This window comes from Plectropomus leopardus, chromosome 7 (assembly GCF_008729295.1).
Source record: "Plectropomus leopardus isolate mb chromosome 7, YSFRI_Pleo_2.0, whole genome shotgun sequence".
In the NCBI taxonomy this organism is placed as follows: domain Eukaryota; kingdom Metazoa; phylum Chordata; class Actinopteri; order Perciformes; family Serranidae; genus Plectropomus; species Plectropomus leopardus.
Genome location: NC_056469.1, coordinates 34,250,837 through 34,275,281, shown reverse-complemented (window position 1 = coordinate 34,275,281; position 24,445 = coordinate 34,250,837). Strand labels below are relative to the sequence as shown.

The window sequence follows — 24,445 nt, the reverse complement described above, 5'->3', positions numbered from 1 at the left end:
AAGTAACTGATCCATTTATCTAAGCAAGTAGAGTGCGATGAGTGAATGCGAACTTTCAGAGCCAGCACAATGAACTTGGGGTTGACACACTACAGCCTCACCGTTCACTGGGGCCAATATTTACCATTTTGCTGATTATCTTTGTTGGCGTTTCATTTTAATGATCGCCGATAAAACTAATTAATAAAAAAGTGTTTGTACTACACTCAACCAATGCCAGGAAAAGCAGTCTGCAATACAAGCAAAGCATGTGTCAGCATTGGAAGAACTTTTACTTTGTAAAAACCTCAGGGAGCTTTTTTATTCATCAATTCTTTAATTAGATTTTCACTGAACTGAAAAAAAATTGCTGGTAACTTGCTGTATATGATGTTGAAAGTTTCAGTTTTGATTAAACATTTACATTTAAACAAAGTTTTGCATTGGAGTTTGTTTTATTCCAAATTCTAAATTTTGACAAATTATTTACATTTTTATTGTAAATGCATATCGGTTCCAAATATTGGCTATCAGTCTCATTAAGTACTATTAATCTGTATCTACATCAGCCCTGAAAAACCAATATTGGTCAATATTGGTTTTGCACACATACCAAACATATCATCACCTTTAGAAAATCTATTTGTGGTGGCAAATAAGTTAGTTGTGCGAAATGAATGTATAGGACACTACACTGAGTAAGCTACACTGTGTCATCTTTAAAGTGTAACCACAGACTCCAGCCTCATTTTAATGGACTTTCATGCAGCATGCAAAACAGAAACAAATAAACAGGCGGAAAAAACAAATCAAGGCTATGACTAGCTCTCAAATGTTTCAGCCCATCCTCATCACAACCTGCAGCCTTTTATCACCATTTCCCAGCAGCCCCAATTAGATCCAGGTCAAACTCTATTAACAGGTTGAGAGTCAGAGCGGGCCGAGTGCCAGATTTCTGCAGGGATCTCAACATCATTGTCATAAATCTTGAGAAGTAGGCAGCAACAGACCAGGATCTGGACTTATGCACACAACATAACTGCTTTATAACCAGGATCTGGAGACAGACCAACCATCACTTTACAGCATTTTAAGTCATTTATAGACTCTATACTGAGGAGCAGTGTGAGCTTCAAGCACTCCAGCAGGTGGAGAAAAATTATATTAGCTAATCATCTACAGTTGTGGCCAGAACAACATTCATTCATCTTAAATTCATATACAAAGGAAGAAGTTGGGGCTGCAACTAACAGTTGGATTATTTTCTCAAGTCATCGATTAACTGTTGGGTTTCAAATCATCATAATAGGGGGTGTCAAGACTCCCCAAATCCATAATTTGATGTGAATTGTGTTACACTTATATTACTTACCACTAACTTGTATGGACAGGCAGAGCCAATTCCTCTCTTTCTATACTTTATATGTTGAAGCTTTCTCAATAACGCTGAAAAAAAACTCTTATATTTCAAGCATAGCAGGTGGAACTAATGCTGTGACTAACTAGTTTTTTTCTTATTGAATGTTTTGAGGCATGTAACTGCACATTTTATTAAATCACTTTATTTAACATTGTAATCTTCATCTTAAAAATCAGTATGATTTTAACTGGATTAAATAAATATGTCTATGTATATTGTCTATGGAACCGCAGCTACTGTAGTTTACTTGCCTGAAGCAGTTGGCAGCATCCAAACTTGATTTTTACCGTAAACTACAGAGAGAAGCACAAACTTCATATGTCATGGCACAACAGTAGCTCCCAAACTGAAAGCTGCCTCAACAGTCAGTCTTCGAGACTCCGAACTGACTGGAGGAACCAGAAGAACATGAAAATGAGTCTGGGTGTTACCTCATCGTCAGAAAAAATCTCTGAGGTGACTGGACTGCATGCCAACTTGTGTGTAAGGAAGCTCTCATCAAACTTAAAAGAAACAAACACCATCATAGAAATAGAATATTTCCAACATATTCATTCATTTATGGTCACCTACCACAATCAAAACATCTTTTGATTTTATATTTTTTGCATTATTCATTAGTAGAGCTGTTGGAATAGCATTAAGTTATTCATTACGCCACACTGTCAGAGCACAGAGAGTACTCTGAGCATGGACGATGCAGCAGAACGTCAGACACATTAAAAATGAAACCATTCCTTGTACTGGAATATTAGTGGAATCAGTACAGTATGTGATTTGTCCTGTATTTTTGTACACACCCTACTCGAAGTTGGCAACATTTTGACATAAGAAATGATAAAACCAAGAGCAAAAAACAAACAATGCTTTGAGATGGCTGTCAGAGATGGCAGAGGTAGAATATGTCATTGTTACATTATCCCCGCTGATGTGTAACAGATGGTTTGTTCCACATGTTTTATTTCCCAAATGCTCTAGGAAAGAGGATCAAAGTACTGTTTTTAATGGCTATCTTAACTTGAAAATTTGCCTATAGCTAACACAGGCACATTTATAGTAATGTTTATTAATGTGCGCTGTCCCCGTAAATACAAATAAAAAATAAAAAACATAAACCACTGGAAATCAACAGCGCCAGAGGTCGAGTCCATAATTGATGCAAGGCATCATGGAGGCAAGGAATAAAGTGGATAGAAAATGACACAAAATTCATCACAAACACATTATGTGCACTGAGGTTGTAGCACTAAACACCACAAACTGTTGAGGCTTGTTTACTTATTCTCTGAGAAGATACTGCTTCCTTCCTTTGTCAGAATTTTGAGTAGGTGTCACAACAGAGTCTCAGATGTCACCCTGACACAGCAGCCCGACTAAAACACACCAGCGTTGGCTCCTGTCGTGTGCTGTAAGCCAGCGCAGGCTTGTAATGAACAACAGCTCCAGTTTCAATCTTTCCTGGCCAATTAGATTTCAAGAATTATGTTAAACTCCACATGCCGACTGGCTCCTCGCCAAAATGGCTATTATCAAATGCTGTTTGCTGGCGTTCGTTTCACTTCCCGACTGAACACATTGACGGAAATCAAGCAGGATGATTACATGTTTATCAGCCACTTTAACATGAAGATCAGCTAAGATCTGTCCAAAATGGTCATGAGGTTGACAAACCAACACACGCACACACACATTCCCACCCAGGTCAACATTACCCATTAATGCTGTTGAGATCAACCACTCAGTAAGTTGAACTGTTACAGCACGGTTTAACGTGATGATCTACTCACTGTAAGCTGAAAACAAATAAGCAGCTCTTCAGAATATAATAATAGTATTTGCACATCGCGGTAGTGCTCCATGGTTGCAAAATGTGACTAAATGCTCACAGTCTGGAGCTCTGCAAAAGCCCTGCTTTGTGTGTGTGTCTATGAGAGGCAGAGAGCTATGGAAGAGAAAGGGAGAACCTAAATGCCAGTGCATGCTCTAAAGGTGAATGACCCTAAACTGTCCACCAATGAACTTCTCTCTGTCTTACTTTTGGAGGACGGTTTAGAAGAAGGGTCCAGAAGGATTGCAGGGAAGCACCGAGTGGATGTTACCAGACTTAAAAACGCTGCCAAACAGACTAACTGTGGAGACCATTCGTCAGTGTGACCCCCAACGCAGACAAGAGCACCCTTTAATGGAGGGAAGCAGCAGAGTGTGAAAGAGAAACTGAGAGGATGCTACTCTCTACAAATAGGTTATCATGAGGAGGGAGGGAGAGTCTGTTTAACTCCACCACCTTAACACAAACACAGACACATATCTGTCCCCACATCCTCTTCCTCTCTTTGGCAGGTACACAGCAAGAGCAAACACACCACCCTCGGTCCGACGCTCAGTCTCAGGATTAAATGACAGTGTTTTTTTTAATGTGATTCATATCCTGAACACCGCCTCGCATCCTGTTTATGGTCTTATTATTCAGGATAAGCTGCTTATAGGTGTCTTTGTGTCCCACTCAACCAGGAATAAACAACATGTTAGCTTGACTGCAGAGCCGGCACTCACCAATAAAACCTACAATTATCTGCTTTTCACTGACGACTTTTAAGTGTTCTCCACTGTGCTGCTGAGTCATACAATCATAATTATCATTTCACTATCATCAGTAACCACGCAGCTTATTAAACGCCACCATCACACTCCCGTTAATGGCTCTGTTCTCCATGAGGATGCTGAGTGGTGTTTTCTACAGGGATTATCAAGTTAATTTGTTTACTTAGTCATTTAAATCATGAATTATTAAGCATACAAAATGTCAAAATAATAGAGTGAATGCCCACAGGCTATTAAATGTGTCCATTTAGAGAAAAATGTCAAAACAATAGACTGAATGCCCACAGGCTATCAAATGTGCCCATTTAGAGAAAAATGTCAAAAGAACATCAAAACAAACATTCAGTTTGATATAAATAAGATGAAAATTTTCACATTTGAGCAGCTGAAATTATCAAATTTTGTATTGTTTTTTTCTGTATCATAAAAAAATTATTATCATTATATTTTAATAGATGCATTTCCTATTGATGGACTACAATATATTGTTCGTTGTAATGTTTTGGAAATCTGTGTTTTTTTAGCAATAGATGGTCAAAACCAAAACAGCATATGATGATCTTATTGTTGGACAGAAGACAAATGTCATTTCAATGTTTGTGAGAAAAAAGAAAAATAAAGATCTTAAATCTTATATTTGTTGGAGCCAGTATGCTCTGCCTCTGTTTGCATGAAACGGTTCAAAGACAGACATATTTCCAGGGTTTTCCCTGCACACAGAATTATGTCATAATAAAAAACATTACATTATAATAAGATCTGCACTGGGTGCGTTTCTGTCATTTGAAACTGCAATTATGGCATAATGCCTATGTGGTGGCACTGTGTTGTAATCAGCACAGCACACATGGAAAGGCGTAGCCAGAAATACATCTTGTACTGACACTTCAACATTTACACTGGTGAAGCAAAAGAAAATAAAGTATTTTTTTAAAATCAATTTTTTTCCACCAACATGATGTCCGTTCATTACAATACACATGAAAATGACAGCCAAAGGCAAATATTTTGAGCTAAAAAAAAACTGATTTCTCAGTGCAGTTCTCTTATATCATATAAAAACGAACATTTAAATACATATTTTTATGACAGACATTTTTTCAATATTTTCTGACATTTAATCCATCAAATAAAGAGTAGGAGCAAGAAAACTGCAAGAAATTAGTATATGTAGAAATCCTTTTTTTTGTTTTTAAATGAGGGGGGAAAAGTCCAGAAAATTATATTTCTAATTATCATTTTTGTATTATTTTTTTTTTAAATTTGGAAAATCTTTTAAGCACTTTCTGCTACAGGTAATCCGCAAAATGCCAAATATTGGCCCCAATGGTCGTTTGACGCAGGTGAGAATGCCGATTGTACGCATTCTCATTTCACTGAAAAGCCAGATGTTAGCAGGTTTTTTGTGCAGAATGAGGCTTTATTGTAAAGAGGAGCCGAGTCCTCGCACTGACTGGTGGGTAAATATCACAGCTGGGTGGTCAGTCAGTCTGAAACATGGAAGAAATCTGTTTTTCTTCATGACAGCCAACATAAAACCAGGTGGCTTCATAAAACAGCAAAGAAAATCAGCACTGACAACAAAGAAAAGTCAGGGGAATCGAATCACGGTTTTTCAGTCCTGTCTTTTGTTATCCTGTTATTACTCTGTAACTTGTCAGGTAGAAGCAAGTACAAAATTACAGCCAAATACTATCAACAACCAGCAACAACCTGCTACCACACAACTTTAAACCAGAGTTAAACTAAAGCTGTTCAGCTCACAGTCTAACAGGGAGGTGCAGTCCTGCTGTCTGTCTGCAGCGAGCTGAGAGGAGGTTCAGGGTGTGTCTGAGCCCGATGGATGTTATATTTGTTAACACTGTTTGAACAAACCGCTGAAGTCACACTGATGCTGCTGCATCCGCTCAAACACAGACGGCAGTGTTACTCTCATATCTGGGGCAGCTTCACCGTGGTCACATGCTCCAAAGTTTAGCTCATCTTTGCTTGGTAAATCCAGCAGTTCGTCACCATGAGTTCGATCACATTATATCATTAGGATCTTAACAAGGTCGTATTTCGGAGCTGTGTGTCTGTAGTGTCTCACCACCTCAATAGTCAATATTTGATCAACCTATCAGTTTATTTCAGTGTCTTCAGTGCGAGTTAGTTGCCATTTCAGGATTAGACTGTGGTCGAGTAGTAAAAAAAATTACATTGCTTACATTGCTTTTGCTTAACTCTTTTCCTTGACCTCGATGGAAAACGGCATAAGATGTGAAGGACAAATCATGAGGACAACCGTGTTGCTAAGAGAAACTGACTGCATCTCCACAAAGCTCCATAATGATGTGACAGTGCCTGATATTGATGTGGTTCTGCCAAAGTGAAACTACAATGACTATGTTTACATACACAAAATATTCCTTTTTTCTGCATTTATTCCCAAAAAGACGATATTCCTACAAAGCTGTTTACATGACTAATGAAAATAAATATTCCACTAATATTCCTGTTTACATGCAGCCGTGCATACTCTGATTAAAATGCCCTAAAATGTTGTTTATCACGTCAAAATATAGAAATAAGGAACAGCTGGAGATGCTTATCATTTTGAACCAAAATAGGATTTTGATGAGCTGATAATATCTTGCATCCCTAATTGAAGTAATTTCTAGCATTTTATGACATTTCCAGGATTTTAGGACATTTTAAGACTTTAGGATTTTTCGAGGATTTTAGAACGTTTCTAAGATTTTATGACATTTCCAGGATTTTAGGATATATGGGGCTTAGCTAAGACCTCTGTCGGGTGGTGCATAAGCTCAGTTTCACTGCTGAAGAGTCAAAACTGGTTATTTGTAGCACAACATCATCTCACTTCAGGTCAGGAATCAAAATTTCCCTGGAAAGTTCATATCAGATCAATAATCCAAGCTTGATTCTGATCCAGGATCTCTATTATTTGGATGAAGCAGCTAATTATGTTGTGGTTTCAGTGCATTCTTAGTGTGAAAATCAATACACCTGTTTCAGCGTTCATATTTTAATTATAATATCTTCTGCTGTTTATGTTGTCTCAATACAGGACATCGTCATTCAGTAAAGGCAGCTGAGTCCCCAGAGTAAACACTGCAGGAGAAGCCGGCTGCACTGCACGCATATTAAGATTTAAATAACAACTAAAATCTCACAATGCAAGTTCTCAATATGAATTACACTGCTGCTCAACATCGCAGTGATTCTGCATTCCCGCCCAACGAACAAACACGACTCTATTGTTTACGTTACATCACATGTACTGACGGCTGAACCTGATAGGCGTCATCAGGGATTCAAAAGGATTCACGTTCAATAAGCACACTCCTCTCTACTCCAACTTCAGGCTGGTTTGTAAAAAGATCGAGAGGGCACTTTACTTTTTCATCCTGAGCACAATATTTCATCATTACAGCTCATTATGTATTCTTTTCTTCTTTGCCTGTTATCGCTGTGTCACTATTATTATACCTACACTAGAAATCAGTTGTTCTATAGATGTTTTTCCCTTCAATAAGGGGTACTTTAAAAAAAAAAAGTATAATTCAGACACCAATTAATCATTTACTATATTATTTCAAAGTTTTAACTTTATATATTTATTTTAAAAAAATAAAATAAAACAAAGTAAATTGAAAAATAAAAACAGCCACCACCGTACTCTAATAAATACAGAGCAGTCCTAAATATATGCTTTTGTATCAAGTGCTTTTATAGATGTTCGAGTGTGCTTGATATGATAAATTAGGAACATTAGCCCTTTGACACCTCGGCAAATTGGCTCAATTTCTTTCAAAAACATGGAAAAAGGGCAGTGAGACATTAATTGAGATACTGGTGAACAGTATAAAAGGTGAAAGATTAGCACAAAAAGAGAAAAGTGGGGGGAAAAAAACCAACAGGTAATGACCAAAAACAAAGATCTAAGACAAAATAAAAGTTAGAAACAGAAATGGCAATATAATCATGCGCTCTCTCATTCTCTCTTTAGCTAAAAAAAAAAGAGTTAAAAGAGTTAAAAAGAGAAAAAAGAGCTAAAAATTAGATTTAAAAAATAGAAATAATGATAAATAAAAAGGTATATTTATTTTGTATCCTAATCTAAATATAACTTTTTCAAAAATTCCCCCTATTCCTGTGGTAATTCACATTTAAATAAAATTTTCTCTCTCTGTCTATTTCATAGCTAATTTCGGGTAATTTTCATTTAATCTTTCAATAATTTCTTGATATTTACATGACATTTTATGCCAATTTTGCTAATGCCTCTTTTGACAGAAACAGCACCAGTTTGCTCCGGGTTTGAAGGGTTAAAATGAAACCAAAAATTCGACTGAAACAGCCCAGAGTGGAAGAGAAAGTGCTCTTTTATTGTGTAATGTCATATCATATCATTTCAGGTTGGGTAATTTCATACCTTTGTTTCTCGCTGAAATGTTTAAATGTTATTTGTATCTGTATTCACAGTAGCTTCTGTTATTAGTAAGTATTTTACTTTTTGTTTGTCCATGTAATGTGTGGAAGTATTTTGAGGAAAAAAAGTGTATCATGGTTTTTGTGTTACTGTTTTGGAAATGACACTGAAATGAGCAGGTAAACCAAACATGAATCATTTTAGGTTGTTATTTCACAGCTTTGCTTCACGTTGAAACGCAGCTAACTGTGTGGAGAAAACAATACGCTTATTTGAATTCAGCAGCAAGCAGTGAGCGTGTTTGTACTGATAAGACAAACGTTGGTGAAACAGTAACGCTGGTTTAAAATAACCTTCACTATCACACACGTCCATGTCACGTTAGCCACCGTTAGCTCGTTAGCTTCAACCGCCGCCGGCTACCGACCAGGATCGATGAGACACAACAAGGACGAGCGGAGACAAAACACCGACACTGGACACTTTAACTCGGCCAAAGACAGCGAAAACACACCCCGCCGATCTGTCCACCACCATGTCAACACTCAGCCATGTCAGCCACCAGCTAGCATTAGCGTCGCCCCGGTGACAGCAGAGGCTAACAGCCGAGCACAGAGCTCCACTCCGGGGTGTAAACTAACCACACAAACCGCCGCCTGGCTCCCACCGCGGCGGGGCTTTCCAGCTCCACAGGTTTCGGTGTTCAAAATGTGTCCGTTTCGTGAAAAATAAACCGCATTCTGTCCATTAAGGACTGGTGTTTTCTGAGAGGAAAAGTGAGTGGTTGTTAAACTTACCAGCAGCTCCCGTTTCTTCAGCATCTTCCGTGAAACCGCGGAGCGATTTTCTCCGACAGAACAGAGTCCACCATGACAGGCGCACTGGCGCTTCCGGACACACTTTCAACATAAAAGTACTCTGTTTACGTAGGGGGTGTGCCGGAAATTATCGCTTCTTTTCAAAATCTTTTCTTATTTTTCATCTTTATTTTTATTGTCATTGCTGGTTTCATTTTATCAGATTGTAAACTGTGTTTTGCAGTAGTACTGTACAGAACATATAACAGTAAAAATGTAGACACAGAGGACAAGAGGAGAATTAAAATAATAATAATAATAATAATAACTTTAATTATATAGCGTTTTAACAAAAATACAAAGCAGAAGCAGGAGGGGTTTCTTGCAGAGGGATGATAACAATAACAGCCAAAAATAAATTTAAAGTAGAATTGCAGAGGATGAAACAAGAACAGAAACAATTACAAAACAATTACAAAACAACAATAACAACACATATTAATAAGAGTAAATACAATAAACACGGAAGCAGTAAACACGGAAATAAAAGTACTAATATTAGAAGTAAAAGGAATAAAAGAACGAGTTAAAAGATAAATTAAAGGACAAACTAACATTTATGAATTAAAATAGACGACATCACATAAAAGCTAGTCTATAAAATAGGTTTATTATTATTATTAAAATTATTGTTATTATCACATAAGGAAACTACCATTTTGTCAGGTCAAGAGGGTCATAAGCTCCCTGTTCACCTAAACCAACCTCACTATGCAACTCATATATCTGATATCCCTAATGTCAAATGACACAAAGTGCAGTTCTTCAAACTGACAGTCATTGCTGGTATGAAATAAAATAAAATAAAATAAAATGTGTTGCTTTGTTATGGAAAAGTGTAGGTTTTCCACGGGCCTCAGTATGGCTTAAATTCATTTCCTCTTACAGGGCATCAGAAAAGGAGCTCCATGGGAAATATTTCACCGTCTGTTGTGGGTCCATGAGGAGATATATTTCACATTTGTAAACATGCATGTGTGTACACATGTATTCATGAATTTCTATATATTAATGTATGTAAATGTTGTCTTTATTAATATTTTATAGTTTAGTTTTATAGTTTGATCCCGTCACATAGACTGCTTTGTCTTCAAGAAGCATTTATTTATTATAAGAATGGCTTTGAACTGGATTTTTTTTAAATTGACTGTTCCTACGCTTTAATTTTTGAAGGCCACACCGTCTAACTTCCTGTTACGTTCCGGGTCACTTTACGCAGCGTTCAGACTGACGGCGGCTCTCGCGTGCGTCTGTGCGTCCGTGCCAGAAACTTCCTTTCGGTCCAAACAAAGATCGCGTGAGAAAAACAGGATGAGTAACTCTGTGTTTAAAAACCTGAAAAACGTGACAACGTCGGTCAGCAGTCAGACAACAAGACACATTTGAAAAGAAACTGATTTCTTTATTTATAAAAACTAGTAAATTAACCATAAATAATAAATTAATCAATAGGTTACGTACTTTTTAATAGAGAATATTATAATCACAATTAATTATGTTCAATAAATATAAATATATAAAAAAAAAAACGTTTTTTGCAACTTTTTTCTATGGACTTATTTTATTTTATTTTTTTACATTATTCAGACAACGAGCAAAAAGCAACGAAAAAAAGAGGTCATAGGATGATCAATACATCAAAGCAAATTTGTCTTTTAAAAAAGAAATATCACACACAGCAGGATGTATGTAAAATATTAACGAAAGAATTGTCTCTCTGGCTCAAGATATTTTTTCCCACTGCTTTTGCTCCCTTTTTTGTTTTGTTATTTAGTTGTAATAAAGTAGGTCGTATACTAAAATATAAGTTATATGTAATTTAAGAAGCCAGCAGTGAGACAGCAAGAAGTCAGTACTTTTTAAATGGCCTTTTACTTTAAAAAAAAAAAATACAAAAATCAATACATTAAAAAAAAAAAAAGAAAAAAAAAATATATATATATATTTAAATTTTAAATATTTAAAATATTCCTTCCTTGAAAAAAAAATAAAGTCTTTCTGAAGGTCTTCAGGTGCTTAGTGGCTCTGGAGGCATCAGCCAGAAAGAAGAAATGTAACATTTTTTTCTTTAATGTTTTGTAACTGTGATTATATTTGTTAAAAATATATATTGGTGCTTGTCAATTGTTGTGAAGTTTGTGGAGGATATTCAAAGTCCCTGCAGGAGGTTTTTTGGTAACTCTGTAACCTCTCATCACGCACCACCTTTTTTTCAAAATATCATAATAACACGCAGAGAATATCAAAATCAAATCATAAAGTGTGTTTTTGGTTCACTATAATCAACAAAGCAGCACAAAATGAGACATTTTGGGCTCTCCTGTCTTTTATTTTTGTGTTTTCTTAAAAAAAAACATTTACAACTGAAATCACAGCCATATATAAATTACAACAGCAAACACAATTATCTATCTTTAAATACACTCCTCTCCTCAGCACCCACTGTGATCATTAAATCCATAAAACAACCTGCGACACACCAAAGTCAAGTCAAATTCCCTTAAATTTAACTCTGAAAGAACTGCAGTCCGGTGCATAAACATGTACAGAGTGGTGTTTTTGTCTGTGACACTGAGGGAGGAAAACAGCTTCATTCTGCTGCAGTGAAACGTTCGACACTCATACACCATCCCCGGCAGACAAAAACCTTCACTGTCATCAAAAAAAAACTCTCGTTTAACAGTAAACCTCCATTTTTTAAAAAAGTTTGAGTCGATATTATTGCAGATTCAGTCTTTATTTGCTCCTGACTGCAGCAGGAAATGTTGAATCTGTGATTATAATCTTTTAGTTTAATCACTGTTCCATATTATTTCAACCCACTGATAACCCAACTGGCACTTTATGTTGTTTTTATTAAGGTTATCAGTTAAAATGAAGCAACAATTTCCCTTATTACACCTGAACGTAACACGAGTCGCTCTTTGGTGAGTGTCTGGTTTGGAACAACAAACTCAACGAACATTAGAAAGAAACAAAACATCCAATAATAATATTCTGAGTTAAACTGACTATATTTAGGGACTGTTTGTTATTTATTAGAGAGGAGGGGGTCGGTAAAAAAAAAAGAAAAATGGCAAAGGTATGTCAAATATTTTTTAAGCACTGAGGAGGGAGTTATGTTTTTTATTATATTACTGTCAGTGAGTTTAAAAGGCATGTTTTCTTTAAAAATCTCCCAAATCACTGTCAGAAACTGTGAAATATGGTTATTTATGGTAGTCATTAAGGGAAAATATTTGTAGTTCTGATGAGGGTCAGGGTATTAGAATTAAAAAAAAAATAAAATAAAATAATAATAATAATAAAAGAAAAAAGACCAAAATCACACTGCTGCTACTCCCTCACATTGCTAAAAAAAATAAAAAATTAAAAAATAAATAAAAATAAAGGACAGCCCCTAAATACGACAGTTGGTGAAATGCAAAACCAAACTAAATTTCTGTATTTGAACGTGGATGTACATATTTAGTTGTGCTTTGAACACAAAAAAATCTGAGCCCACCTGGTTTTCTGTGTTTTCAGCTGCATTTCATGGATTTCCTCAGGTTTCATCACGTGACCTCAGTGTGAACTTCAACCCGTCCTGAGACATTTTCTCTTGCTGATGAAGACCATGAGATGCAGCTGAAAGCTCCAAAAAGCTGGTCGACTCTATTCTGAATTTTGACAACAAAATATTGTTTCTGTAAGTCAGTTTTCCGAAATGTAGTTGCTCTTCTATCCACATTTTTTGAAAAAAATCAAGCCAGTTTTCTCACGTTACAAAGGGTTAAAGTTGCGGAGGTTAGGATTAGGGAAACAATAAAAAATGTACCTTAAAATGACTTTAAGTTTACTGAAAGTTCCCATGACTGCAAAATAACGGTCTCGTAATAGTCGCCTGACTGGCTCATGATGACGTAGGTTATGTTTGAATTTTGGGAAAACGTTCGTTCGGTGCATGAGAGCTGCATGATTTTAATAATGTTTAATAATTCTTCTGGTCAGTTGTTTCAAAACTCCAGCAGCATGTTGACCGTTTAAAAGACCTGAACTGAAATGTTTTTGTGATTTTAATTTACCAAAGAAGCCTGATGGAGCCTAAAAAAAAAAAACAGTGCATTTAACGGAAGTCTCTCGTCCCAAACCAGACACGCACGCACGCACGCACGCACGCACGCACGCACGCACGCACACACACACACACACACACACACACACAGACGGAGCTAAATGAATTTTACACAAATGAATCCCTTTTTATGTTTCTTCCCATCTTTGTATTTTCTCCCTGAAGCTGAGACATTTTCTCAAACTTCCTTTAAATCACATTGAAAGGAACAAAACTTGAATATAATCTTTGTCACCGTCTAACAGCTGAGAGCGTCACGACTGCTGCAAAATGTCAAAACCTGCTGATGAAAAACTGCCACATTACTGCACAAACTCTCCGCGTCTCATTCGGTCATAAATTAATCTCTACATTTTTTATGATACAGATTTTACAGATATTAGACAGAGGTCATAATAACGAGCAGTAAATGCAATAATGTGACGTTTTTACATCCTCTAAACTCTGTGAAACCTGGATCAGTATCACCTTTATAGCGCTGCATCCAAGAATTTAAACCTTTGGAGCCTCAGAAAAACTGGTTTATTTCAAAAACGTGGGGGAAAAGACAATGAGCGACTCAGCGAGAAACATTTGAAAGAAGAGAAAAAGATCTGGGAAATTATTTTCAAAAAGGATAGGGATAAAAGTCCAGAGAACTGTATTCTTTTCATTCATTTATTCTAATTATTTTAATTTTTATGCATTTTTTTCGGGTCATTTCCTTTTTTCATTGTTCGTTTGGGATTTTTTTTTGTAATTTTTGGGTAATTTTCTTGTGCTTGATATGAATTCTTACTAATTTATTGTACATTTCTTCTCAAGTTGTTCATTGCCTTTGTCCTAAGTTTTTTGAAAAACAAAAAGAAACGAAGTTGCTCAGGTTTCAAAGGGTTAATTTTAAGTTTTGACACGTTAAAAGGGTGTTTTCTGCGTTACTACATTAATCACAAGTTTTAACGTCTCCACCTGCTAAATGCATTCATGCAGTGTGTTTTCTGCTCTGCATTTTTAACCTTTATTCGACCTTTTTCCGAATGAAACTCTGAATGCTGCTCTTGGTCACACTTTCAACAGCAAATCTGACATCCTACAGCTCTGCGGTTAAAACTTTTAATACTCCAGAAATTTCCGATTGTTATCATCTGGATGCGTATTGAAAAAAAAACAAAACATTGAGAAACAAAACGTTCGCAGCGACACAGCTGATCCCTCTGAACATGCACCAACCTGAGCTTCCACCGGTTTTCTTCCGACGACTCGACCGACGCACAGATCTAAGTGATTCAGCGTTCCCGCACGAGCTCTTCAGCCCGGATCAGCTCCGTCTGCTGCAGCCGCACCAACTTCCAGGATCTTAAATGAAGACAAAGAGCTGCTGGATTCACATCGACGAGGCAAACAGAGCTACAGAGGACAGGACGGAGCGCGTCACTCCGACATCCACCAGGCGGCAGCGGAGAGGTGAAGGATACAAGCAGGTGAAGGCAGCAGGGATCCCGGGTTTGCCGGTTTTCCTCTTCCGCTGCCTCGGAGGGACGAACGCTGCAGGAAGTCATCAGGGACGTGGCGTGTTCCTGGATCATCAGCATTCGAGCGGCGGGTGGAAGCTGCGTCTGCAGTCGACGGCTTTGGGGCTGGGAGGCTGAGCTCGCTTCTTCCGGAGCTCCTCACGACCCAGAGTGCCGCTGAGCCGAGAGTACGCCGCCTTGTACTTCTTATCGAACGCAGCTGCAGAGAGAGAGAGAAGCGCCATTATTTTGTCACAGGACACACCGAGTTTGATCTTTTTATCATCGGTGTCAGTCACACAGCAGCTGAGAGTGTAAATCACTGCTGAAATATCAATAGATATTATTATTATATTCATTATTTTTTTAATCATCATTATTACTATTTAACACTCTGTGTATATGTGTATGTATGCATGTATGTTATATATATATATATATATATATATATATATATATATATATATATTATATATATATATAATGTACACACAGGACTGTGGAAAAGTCTTAGGTCACTTTGAACTTTATTTTAGCAAGGTTATAATGACCATACATATTTATTTCTCAGTAGTCTTTTTACTAAAATACAGCCAGTATACAGTATTAAACATGCAAATATTTCAGAATAAAACAAACTCATCAGGCTTAAGTTGCAAATATTTACTGTGACCTCCGTTTCCACTGAGCATGTGTTGAACTCTCTCAGGCAATATGAGATTTATAATATTAATTTTCTGGTGTATTTACAGCAGGTACCATTTAAGACGTGTCCAAAGCTCAGTATTGATTGTTTGAGCTGCGTTTCGTTATGTTTCGTTAATCTGTCTCTTTTACTCTGACAAATACCTGCAGGACCGTCGCTCCAAGGAGGTCAACTCTTCAGCTCTGGAGTTTCTTTCAATTATTTTATTAATATATATATTTTTACTGAGTTTTGTCGACGATAAAAATAAAGAAACACATTGCTCATACAGACCCACACTCCAGCAAACAGACGCCTCTCTCTCTCTAAAAATGGTAAAAAGCAATTTTTACAACAAAAATCAGCTGCATGAAGAGAATCTTACCGACGTGGTCTTTGCCCATAGCTGCCAGAGTGAGGAAGAGGAACTCTCTGTACAAACTCCTGTCAAACACAAAACACACAGCCACGTCATTCACACACATTAAATAAATAATTCTGCAAGTAAGAAAAAAAATCTTAAATACGCGTGTACAAAATATTTATCTTGTGTGATGAAATTAAAAGTCACCTGCTATGCATGCCATGTAATGTTAATAGTCCTTTTAAGATCCTGGACTGAAGGTACATTTCAGCCTCTTGTGGCCAAAATTAGTATTAAAACTACAAACAGTTAAAAAATGTATACTGACCAAAAAAGAAAAAAAAAAAAAAATCACCAGCAAAACCGTTTTTCATCTGTTTCCCAGTTGAACATTTTTAACTTGGACAGATTATTTCTCACCTGTGTTACCATAGAAACAGGAGAGAAAACTATTTCAACCAAACTCAGAAATTAAAGGAATAGATCGATGTCTTTAATTTGTTTAATTTGCCTCAGGGCTTCCTCGCCATCCAAATTCACCTGTATAAATAACTATTTCTGTCAAGTACTCACTGTGCAGAATGGCCCATTTCCAGAATAATATATATAATATACTTTTATGTACTGATCACGATTAAGTTGGAGCTCATTTAAAAACTTTCTATACTGCTGGGTCATTTACTTTATAATATTACATTCTCATTAATTAGCTGATTATATTTTGCATCAATAATCTCTATTTATAAAGTCATTGAAGGTTTAAAATGTAAACTAGTGGAATAAAAAGTAAAATACTTCCATCTGAGACATAAAAATCAGCAGAAAAAGGAAACACTTAAGCAAAAGTACCGAACAGTGTTAAGGAGCTACAGCAAACACTCGGATACGAGGTCCCTAACAGCTGATCGGTGGTTTACCTACATAAGTTCTCTGAAGAAAATATTGTTACCAAAGACAGATATTTAATCTGAATAATGGCAGTGGCAAACAAGAAAGCTTTAATTAGGATCTGGGGAAAAGAAACACCGCCGTCGAAGGACCGAAGGATACCAGTCGTGTAAGAAATCTAGTCAGTGGGAAAACTGACACACGTACTGAGGTTTGTTGTATCTCGTGAACTGTGATTTTGATGACGTTAATAATTAGTGACTCTTTCTTTTATGCTCTTTGCAGAGGAAATATTTGCGCGTGTGTGTAAACGCTGGACGTCACCTCTGCGTCCAGGCGGAGCCCGGCTGTTTGGCCAGCGTGTCCAGGAAGAGGGTGATGGCTTTGTGCACCTCGTTCATGCCGACCCAGCGCAGCACCTCCTCCAGGAAGGACAGCGTGAACGGGTGGTTGTGTCTCCGCCAGCTGTAGCTCCTCATCGGGATGCCACCTGGTGGGAGAGAGAGACGAAGAAAGAGTTAAACTCGTCACAAACTGCTGAGGTTTCTTGTTCCTGTGAGTGTAAACGTGTGTGTGTGTGTGTGTGTGTGTGTGTGTGTGTGTGTGTGTGTGTGTGTGTGTGTGTGTGTGTGTGTGCATGTGTGTGTGAGTTTGTCTCACTGTGGATCCTCCAGAGGATGTAGAGGGGGGGCCACTGGTCTGTGTCAGGGGTCAGAGTGTCCCAGAGGAGCCGAACCCTCACTGCTGAGTTCTCCTGCTGGAAAAACACACCATGACAGAAAGAGTCTGTGGATCAGTGTGTTAACCCTTTAAGACCTGAGCAAGTTTCTCAAAACCACGACAAGAATTTATGAGTTGCAAAATAAATAAATAAGTAAATAAATTAAAAAAACAAAAACAAAATAAACAAATATATATTTAAATAATAATAATAATAATAATAATAAATAATACTTTTTTTAGGCACAGAATCACATTCATTTGTCAATTCATATGTATTTAAATCCTAAAAATAAATAAATAAATAAATAATAAAGCAGTATTGTGAAAATTGCTCTATAAATAAAGTGTATTATTATTATTATTATTAATTGAATAATAGATAAACAATAAAATTAAAATCAATAACAATAATAATAATAATAACAATAATAATAATAATAAAAATAATAATTATCATTATTTCTTGCAAATTTTGGGGGTCATTTCTTCTATTGTTTCATGTTTTTGAAAGAAATCGAGCCAATTTGCTCAGATTTCAAAGCATTAATGGACAGAACAGAACAGAGGCGGGACCTGACAAACATTTTCATCTTTCTACTCCTTTTTCAGACATGAAATATTAATTTATGTTGCTTATCTTAAATCCGTTTATATGTTCATGATTATTTTTGTTTGAGTATTTTATTTATTATTTTATTTATTATGTTATTTTAATTAATTAATGTTTGAACTGAAGTAGATTCAGTTCAGCGGAAAAGACTGAGTCACCTGTGTGTGAACTGGCTGACCAGTGGCGAGGCTCTGACCAGCTGCAGCAGGTTACTGGGCAGGCCGAGGCGCTGGAAGTACCACACCAGGTTCCAGAAGATGATGGAGTGGTTCTCCAGGAACTGAGGCTGAGCCAGGACCGCCTCGCCCTCGTTCTCCAGCAGACTCTCCAGCTCCTTCCTCAGGACCAGAGGGCTCAGGTAGGCCACCGTCACCTGCGGGACGCCGCCCACCGACGAGCCCTAAAAGAGGCGGTGAGAGACCGTCAGTGGGACAGGAAGTACGGAGAAAAGAGAGGAGGAACAGAAACACGGAGAGCGTGCGGTACCGAGGTGGTTCTGCTGTTCTCGGAGTAGCTGCTGGTCTCGGAGCTGGAGTCTTCACTCAGACCGTTACACTGGAGTCTCAGGGACGCCTCCTGAGCGCTGGGGGGCCTCACGGCGCTCTCCACCTCGTCCTCCACGTTCCAGTTAGTGCGCTCCACGCTGAGAGAAAAGGACAAGAGGAAGATTTCAAACGGAGCGATGTTAGCCGAGACTGTCTCCGGCAGAGCTGCAAATTCACCTCTGCCAAATCTGAAGATTTGGGTTTCATCTTTAGAATCACATCATCAGAGAAAACGCCAAACTACAGCCTGAGGGCGCCGCGACACGTCTGACGCACCGGTGTCAAGGGCCGTCCACCCAACCACTATAACTATAACCGTGAATATAAAATATAAATATAAATATAAAATTTAAAAATAAATATAAATATAAAACATAAAATATAAATATAAATATAACCATAAATATAACTATGAATATAACAGAAGACAAAGAGTTGATGGTGCCAAACTGAGCACTTTTGTTTTTTTAATCTTTTTCTCCTGAGAGGAGTCAACAGCTCCATCTGCTGGTCAGAATCTGCTACAGTCAAAGAGGCTGATCAATTATTGATGACTAAATTCACAGGAATAAAAACAAAAAGAAAACCAAACGGTAAAGTAGTTCACAGCTTCATGCATCTTTTTTAACATAAAAACAGACATTGTGTGTTGAGTCTGACCGATATGGGATTTTTGAGGCTGATGCAGATATCGATTTTATGGTGGAAAAATTCACAGATTACTGATTTTTGAGCTGGAATGGAAAGTAGATCATTTCTATATGGACTGATTTTGCACTGATATGACTACAAAAGTACTCAGAGGGCTGCTTTCTTAAACAAATAACTTTTATTTAACAGTTCACTTTTTTAACTAGTTTCCATTACACACAAACAAAAATAAATAATATAAAAATAAAATAAACATCAGTACTGTATGTGTTCAGCATCAATCTTCGCTGACTGTTTAAATAAATAATATAAAAATAAAATAAACAGCAGTACTGTTTGGTCTTTGCTGACCATTTAAATAAAGAATAAATACAATAAAATAAAAAGCTAAATCAGCATCAGCACAGTTCAGTTTCAGTCACTCACTGACTATTTCTAAACCACCCGAGCATCGTTTTCTGCATCAAATGGTCTGTAAAAAAAAAGTTTTCTTATCAAAAAAATAAACTTCGATGTGTCTGTGAAAGGCTCATATCGGCCGATAATATCGGTTGACCCATAAATCGGTCGGGCTGTCATTTGTGGTCCAAATTAGACGTTAGGATCTATGTTAGATGTGACGTTTAAATAAGACAGATTCTGATTGGCTGTTTGTATTTCCAGCGTTCATGAAATCGCTCTCGGAGCGATCCAAACGAAATCATACTTTCCTTGTAGTTATAGTTATAGTTGATTTTTAAAACTATTTTTTTGTAGTTATCGCTGTTGGCGTGGACGGCCCTGTAGTCTGTTACCTGCTGACGGGTCCGGGATCACAGATCTCAGCGTTCAGGAAGGGGACGAAGGACGCGCAGCAGAACGGGCAGGACGAGTTCAGGTTGGAGTCGTCCGACGTCCAGCCGGCCATGATCTCCTCGTCATAAACCAACGAGTTGCAGCTGCGACACAGAGAGCAGCTGGACATCAACACCTGGACGCACAGAGAGGGGCGGGACGAGTCAGCGGCAGTTAGTTACCACAGACGCACCAACAGGAAACACTCTGAAACCACGCCAGCTGCTGGAGTCATTTCCAAACTAACACGGTTCACCTCGAGACCCGTCGCCTCCTGGTTGGCGTCCCACGACCGGCGCAGAGGATAGGCTGGACTGGGCATGTCCGTCAAGTCGAGGTCACTTCCTACAGACAACGAACTCTGAGAAAAGACGACACGGAACCAGATTACGTAAAAATAACGTCTTAACGTCACCAACACATGATTCTGTTTAACAACCAGTAAAGGTCAGATAAACGTCAGAATTATTCTATGATTTTAAATTTAATTTTTCTTATATTTTTTAATTGATAAAAAATTGCATTAAGAAATGCAATGATCATTTATTTGTTTTTATATTTGAAAAATGTGTATATATATATTTTTTGTTTGTTTGCAGCTTAAAGTTTTCTATTTTTGTACATTTTGCTTTTATTCTATATATTCTGCATCTATCTTGTCTATTTATTTTGTATATTATGTTTTTTTTTAAGTTGGGTATCTATTATGTATTTTTATTTTGTATATTGTGTATGCATTTTTTTAAATTGGTATTTTTATTCTGTATATTGTGTGTCTATTTTGTATGTTCATTTGTATTTTGTGAATTTACTTTGAATATTGTGTGCTTAAATAGTATTTTTTGTATATTTATTTAGTTTATTGTGTTTTTACTTTCTGTTTTGCATTTTTATTCTGTATAATGTGTATCTATCTTTTATATTTATTTTGTATGCAGGTCTGCGTGGTTATCTGGGAGTTACAGTGTTTTTATTATTACTCACATCATTTCATTATTCTTTAAGAAAAAAGACGTGATGTGTTTCCAAATATTGCAGATTTGCTGTGCTTTATTTTGCGACCTTAATTTAGACGTATAAAGTTAACTATCACATTTTTTTATGGACTAAAGACAGCATGAATGTTTTCAAACTCTGCACTGAAGTGAGACCTGCTTCGATTATTCTCTTGAGATTTAACTCTAACTCAAACTGTGACATCAAGAATTGAAAGTAAATTAAATTGTGAGATTTCCATCCCTGATAAAGATAATATTAAAATCAGCATCTAACAGTTCAAGTTTCTGCTAAAAGAGAATAAAGACAAACGTCAGAATGAAGCAGGTTTGAAGAGTCACACCTCTGAGGTCGCGCTGACCAGCCTCTCCTTGGCCTTCAGCAGCGTTTCAGCCACTTGAGCTTTCCTGGACTGCCTCTGCTCCGACACCCTTCGTCCTATCCCTCCTGCTCCTCCTCCTCCTCCTCCTCCACCTGGTCGCCGGTCGTCCACGCTGGCGGCTCGTCGAACAGACACTCGGTGTCTCGTCGGCGTGAGAAGCTGCTGGAGTTTCCCCGCCAGACCTCCTCGGCTCGGGGAGGACACGTTGTTGTAGTTCTCGTCTACGACTTTACTCCTGCCGGCCGACGAGTCTCGAGTCCCTGCAGGTCTGCAGGTCAAAGAACAACAAAGTGAGTTACGCAGAACAACAACAGCGGCAGCGTTAGAGGATAAAGTGACTGTGTAGAGTATAAAAACTTATGGTGACGTCATACCAGCTTGGAAATGCACTTTTTTTTTTTTTTATCATGGATCTTCAACATTTATTGAGTTGGAATTTCAAGACCAGGTTTCGGGCATCCTTAACCCTTTTGGACTGTTTGGCTCATTTTACAGATTTTTCATTCTTAATTTTTTGATAACTGTGTGTGTGTTGATGCATGTGTCCTAAATGTAGTCCAGATTGTGTATTTGAGTGTAATCAGTGAATTTGCAGCTCAGCTCCTACAATAAGTCTAAAATACACTGTGGAAACTAAATAGTTACATTCAGACTGTTCAGGTCAAAAAATGCTCCATTGAAACCCATTCAAACTGACATTTTTGATCCCACAGCCATCAGAGCAGAAAAACAGGACTTGTATTATTTCTGGGTGTCATTCTGGGCTTTTGACTCTGAATTTGTCATTTTGACTATTTTCCACCTGATGAGGTCATTTTGACCATATTTGGCATATAGAGGAAATACATGCTATTTCCACTAGGTGACCTGTCACAGTCAATGTAGCTGCTGATCACTGACATATCCCAGACTGTGATAGTAAAAAAAAAAAAAACTACTTAAACTAAATAATTCATTTCTTCTTTTTTCATCTAAAAACATAGTAGCATCATGACAAAAATATTGCATTTATAGGGTTGAAATTCAGAAAATTAATGAATATTTGATATTTATGATTAGTACTGATGTTGGTTTAAAAATAACTCAATGAAAGAAGAAAATAATATTAATGTATAATTTTTTTAATATCAACTTTTACTTTGAAAAGCACACACGTGTGTGTAATATTAAAGTGGGCCCTAAAGGGTTAAATGTGTTTCACCTTTAAAACACTTATCATGAACCCGATTACGTTTCTGACATTGTGTCCACTTCCTTTTGCACCTTTCTGATAACGCTGATTGTTTTTTATTTTCTTTTGTTTGCACACGTTTGTACTGCAGCTGCTGCACAGATGTTTCCCTCTGAAAGTTTGACCTTAAAATCAAAACCAGAGCACATAATCAAACATCAGAGAGCCTTAAAACATCTGAAACTGACATGAGAGACAGAAATTCGGTAATCGCAGGCTGGAAATGTGCCTGAAAGAAGCAGGTGAGTTAAAATCAGTGAGTGAAAGATTATAATATAAAAAGCAAACAGAGTTTGAGGTGATTTTGCGCTCTCACTGACCTGCCGTCTCTCTCTGCGGGCTGGCAGCAGTCCGGCTCCGAGTCGACCGTCTCTGCACACTCTTTGTAGAAGGTGGACAGGCAGACCTGACTGCGCCGAACCAGAACGCCACCAGGGGGCGCCGGAGGCGGGGTGGAGGTGTCTCTGCGTCCCATCGGGGGCTTACGGGAGACGGCGTCACCGCAGCCGTTGGTCCCTGCGTTACGGAGGATGGTCTTCTTACAGAGCTTCACCTCTGCGGGACAAAGAGGAGTTAAAACAGCGGGACACAAAGACAGACAAGAATATTCATGCAGCTAAAATCAGCTTTGTTTCTCCCTGAATGTGAACTCTGGTTGTTACACCACATTAACCCTTTGAAACCTGGATTGACATCAGTCACATTCAGACGCCTTTCACGGGATATTTGAAACCTGAGCAGATTGGTTTGATTTCTTTCTGAAACATGTAAATGACAAATCTGTCAAGCTGTCAAAAAATGACCTAAAAATAACATTAAAACAGAGGAGAGGATTATTAGAAAATTATACAAAAAAACAGGGAAAATAAAAACTTTATTTATATTTCCAAGATTATATATAAAATCATGTTAAAGAAAAAATAAAATAAAAATACAAATATAAATTTAGTTTAATTTTTGAGAACTTTTTAAGGATGTTTTCTAGCTTTTTTTGGCGTATTTTCTAGTAATGTTATTGTAATTATTTTTTCATTTGTTAATTTTTGAGCCATGTCTTGTTCATGTGCTCCAAATGTTTTAAAAAAGATACTTCACCTGTTAACAAATAGTTGCAGGCTGAAATCTGAAATAAACCCAGGCTTTCCCTGAACGACTAAAAATAACACTAACCAAATAAAAACTACAACTTTACTCAAAATAAAAATTTAAATGAAGCTATTTATGCACTCCTAAAACTAACTCACCTTGTCAGCTAGAAACCGATTAAAAAAAATAGATTAGATTTATAGTAAATTAAGTAAATCAGCTTTGACACACTGAGAAATGAAACGTCCGAGCTGTGTATGACGCTGAGTGTCGGGTGATGAGTGAGGACACGACGAAGGTGAGGAAGAGGAGAGCGTGATGCAGGTCGTCTCTTACTGTCGGTCGGCATCTTCATGCTGTTCAGACTGCTGCTCTTCACCAGCGACCCCGTCAGCGACTCGTGACTGGAGCTCTCAGACAGACCGCTCCAACTGGACTGACGAATCAGAGTCGAGTGGGGGCGGGGCCTCTGATCTGAGTCCACCATCGCTTCTTTAAAAGAAATTAAAAGAAAAAATTATGATTGCATTTATTTCTCTTTCTGTCTCTCTGTT

General features: G+C 37.4%; 2 protein-coding genes across 2 annotated transcripts in view; both read right to left on the bottom strand.

Annotated features, from left to right (window-relative positions):
* atp2c1 (ATPase secretory pathway Ca2+ transporting 1) overlaps positions 1–9,316 on the bottom strand; it is a 48,845-nt gene extending 39,529 nt beyond the window's left edge. The window contains exon 1 of the mRNA XM_042489548.1: positions 9,233–9,316. Coding sequence (XP_042345482.1) covers positions 9,233–9,256 — 24 coding nt within the window. The 5' untranslated portion in view covers positions 9,257–9,316. The remainder of the gene's footprint in view (positions 1–9,232) is intronic.
* Positions 9,317–14,496: 5,180 nt separating this feature from the next.
* The window catches only part of LOC121945216 (DENN domain-containing protein 4B-like), a 37,114-nt gene continuing 27,165 nt past the window's right edge, over positions 14,497–24,445 (bottom strand). The window contains 11 exon segments of the mRNA XM_042489282.1: positions 14,497–15,116; positions 15,967–16,025; positions 17,158–17,323; positions 17,494–17,594; positions 18,331–18,566; positions 18,653–18,809; positions 20,157–20,332; positions 20,453–20,557; positions 21,536–21,842; positions 23,126–23,360; positions 24,228–24,383. Of these exon segments, the coding sequence (XP_042345216.1) occupies positions 14,971–15,116; positions 15,967–16,025; positions 17,158–17,323; positions 17,494–17,594; positions 18,331–18,566; positions 18,653–18,809; positions 20,157–20,332; positions 20,453–20,557; positions 21,536–21,842; positions 23,126–23,360; positions 24,228–24,383 (1,844 nt within the window). The 3' untranslated portion in view covers positions 14,497–14,970.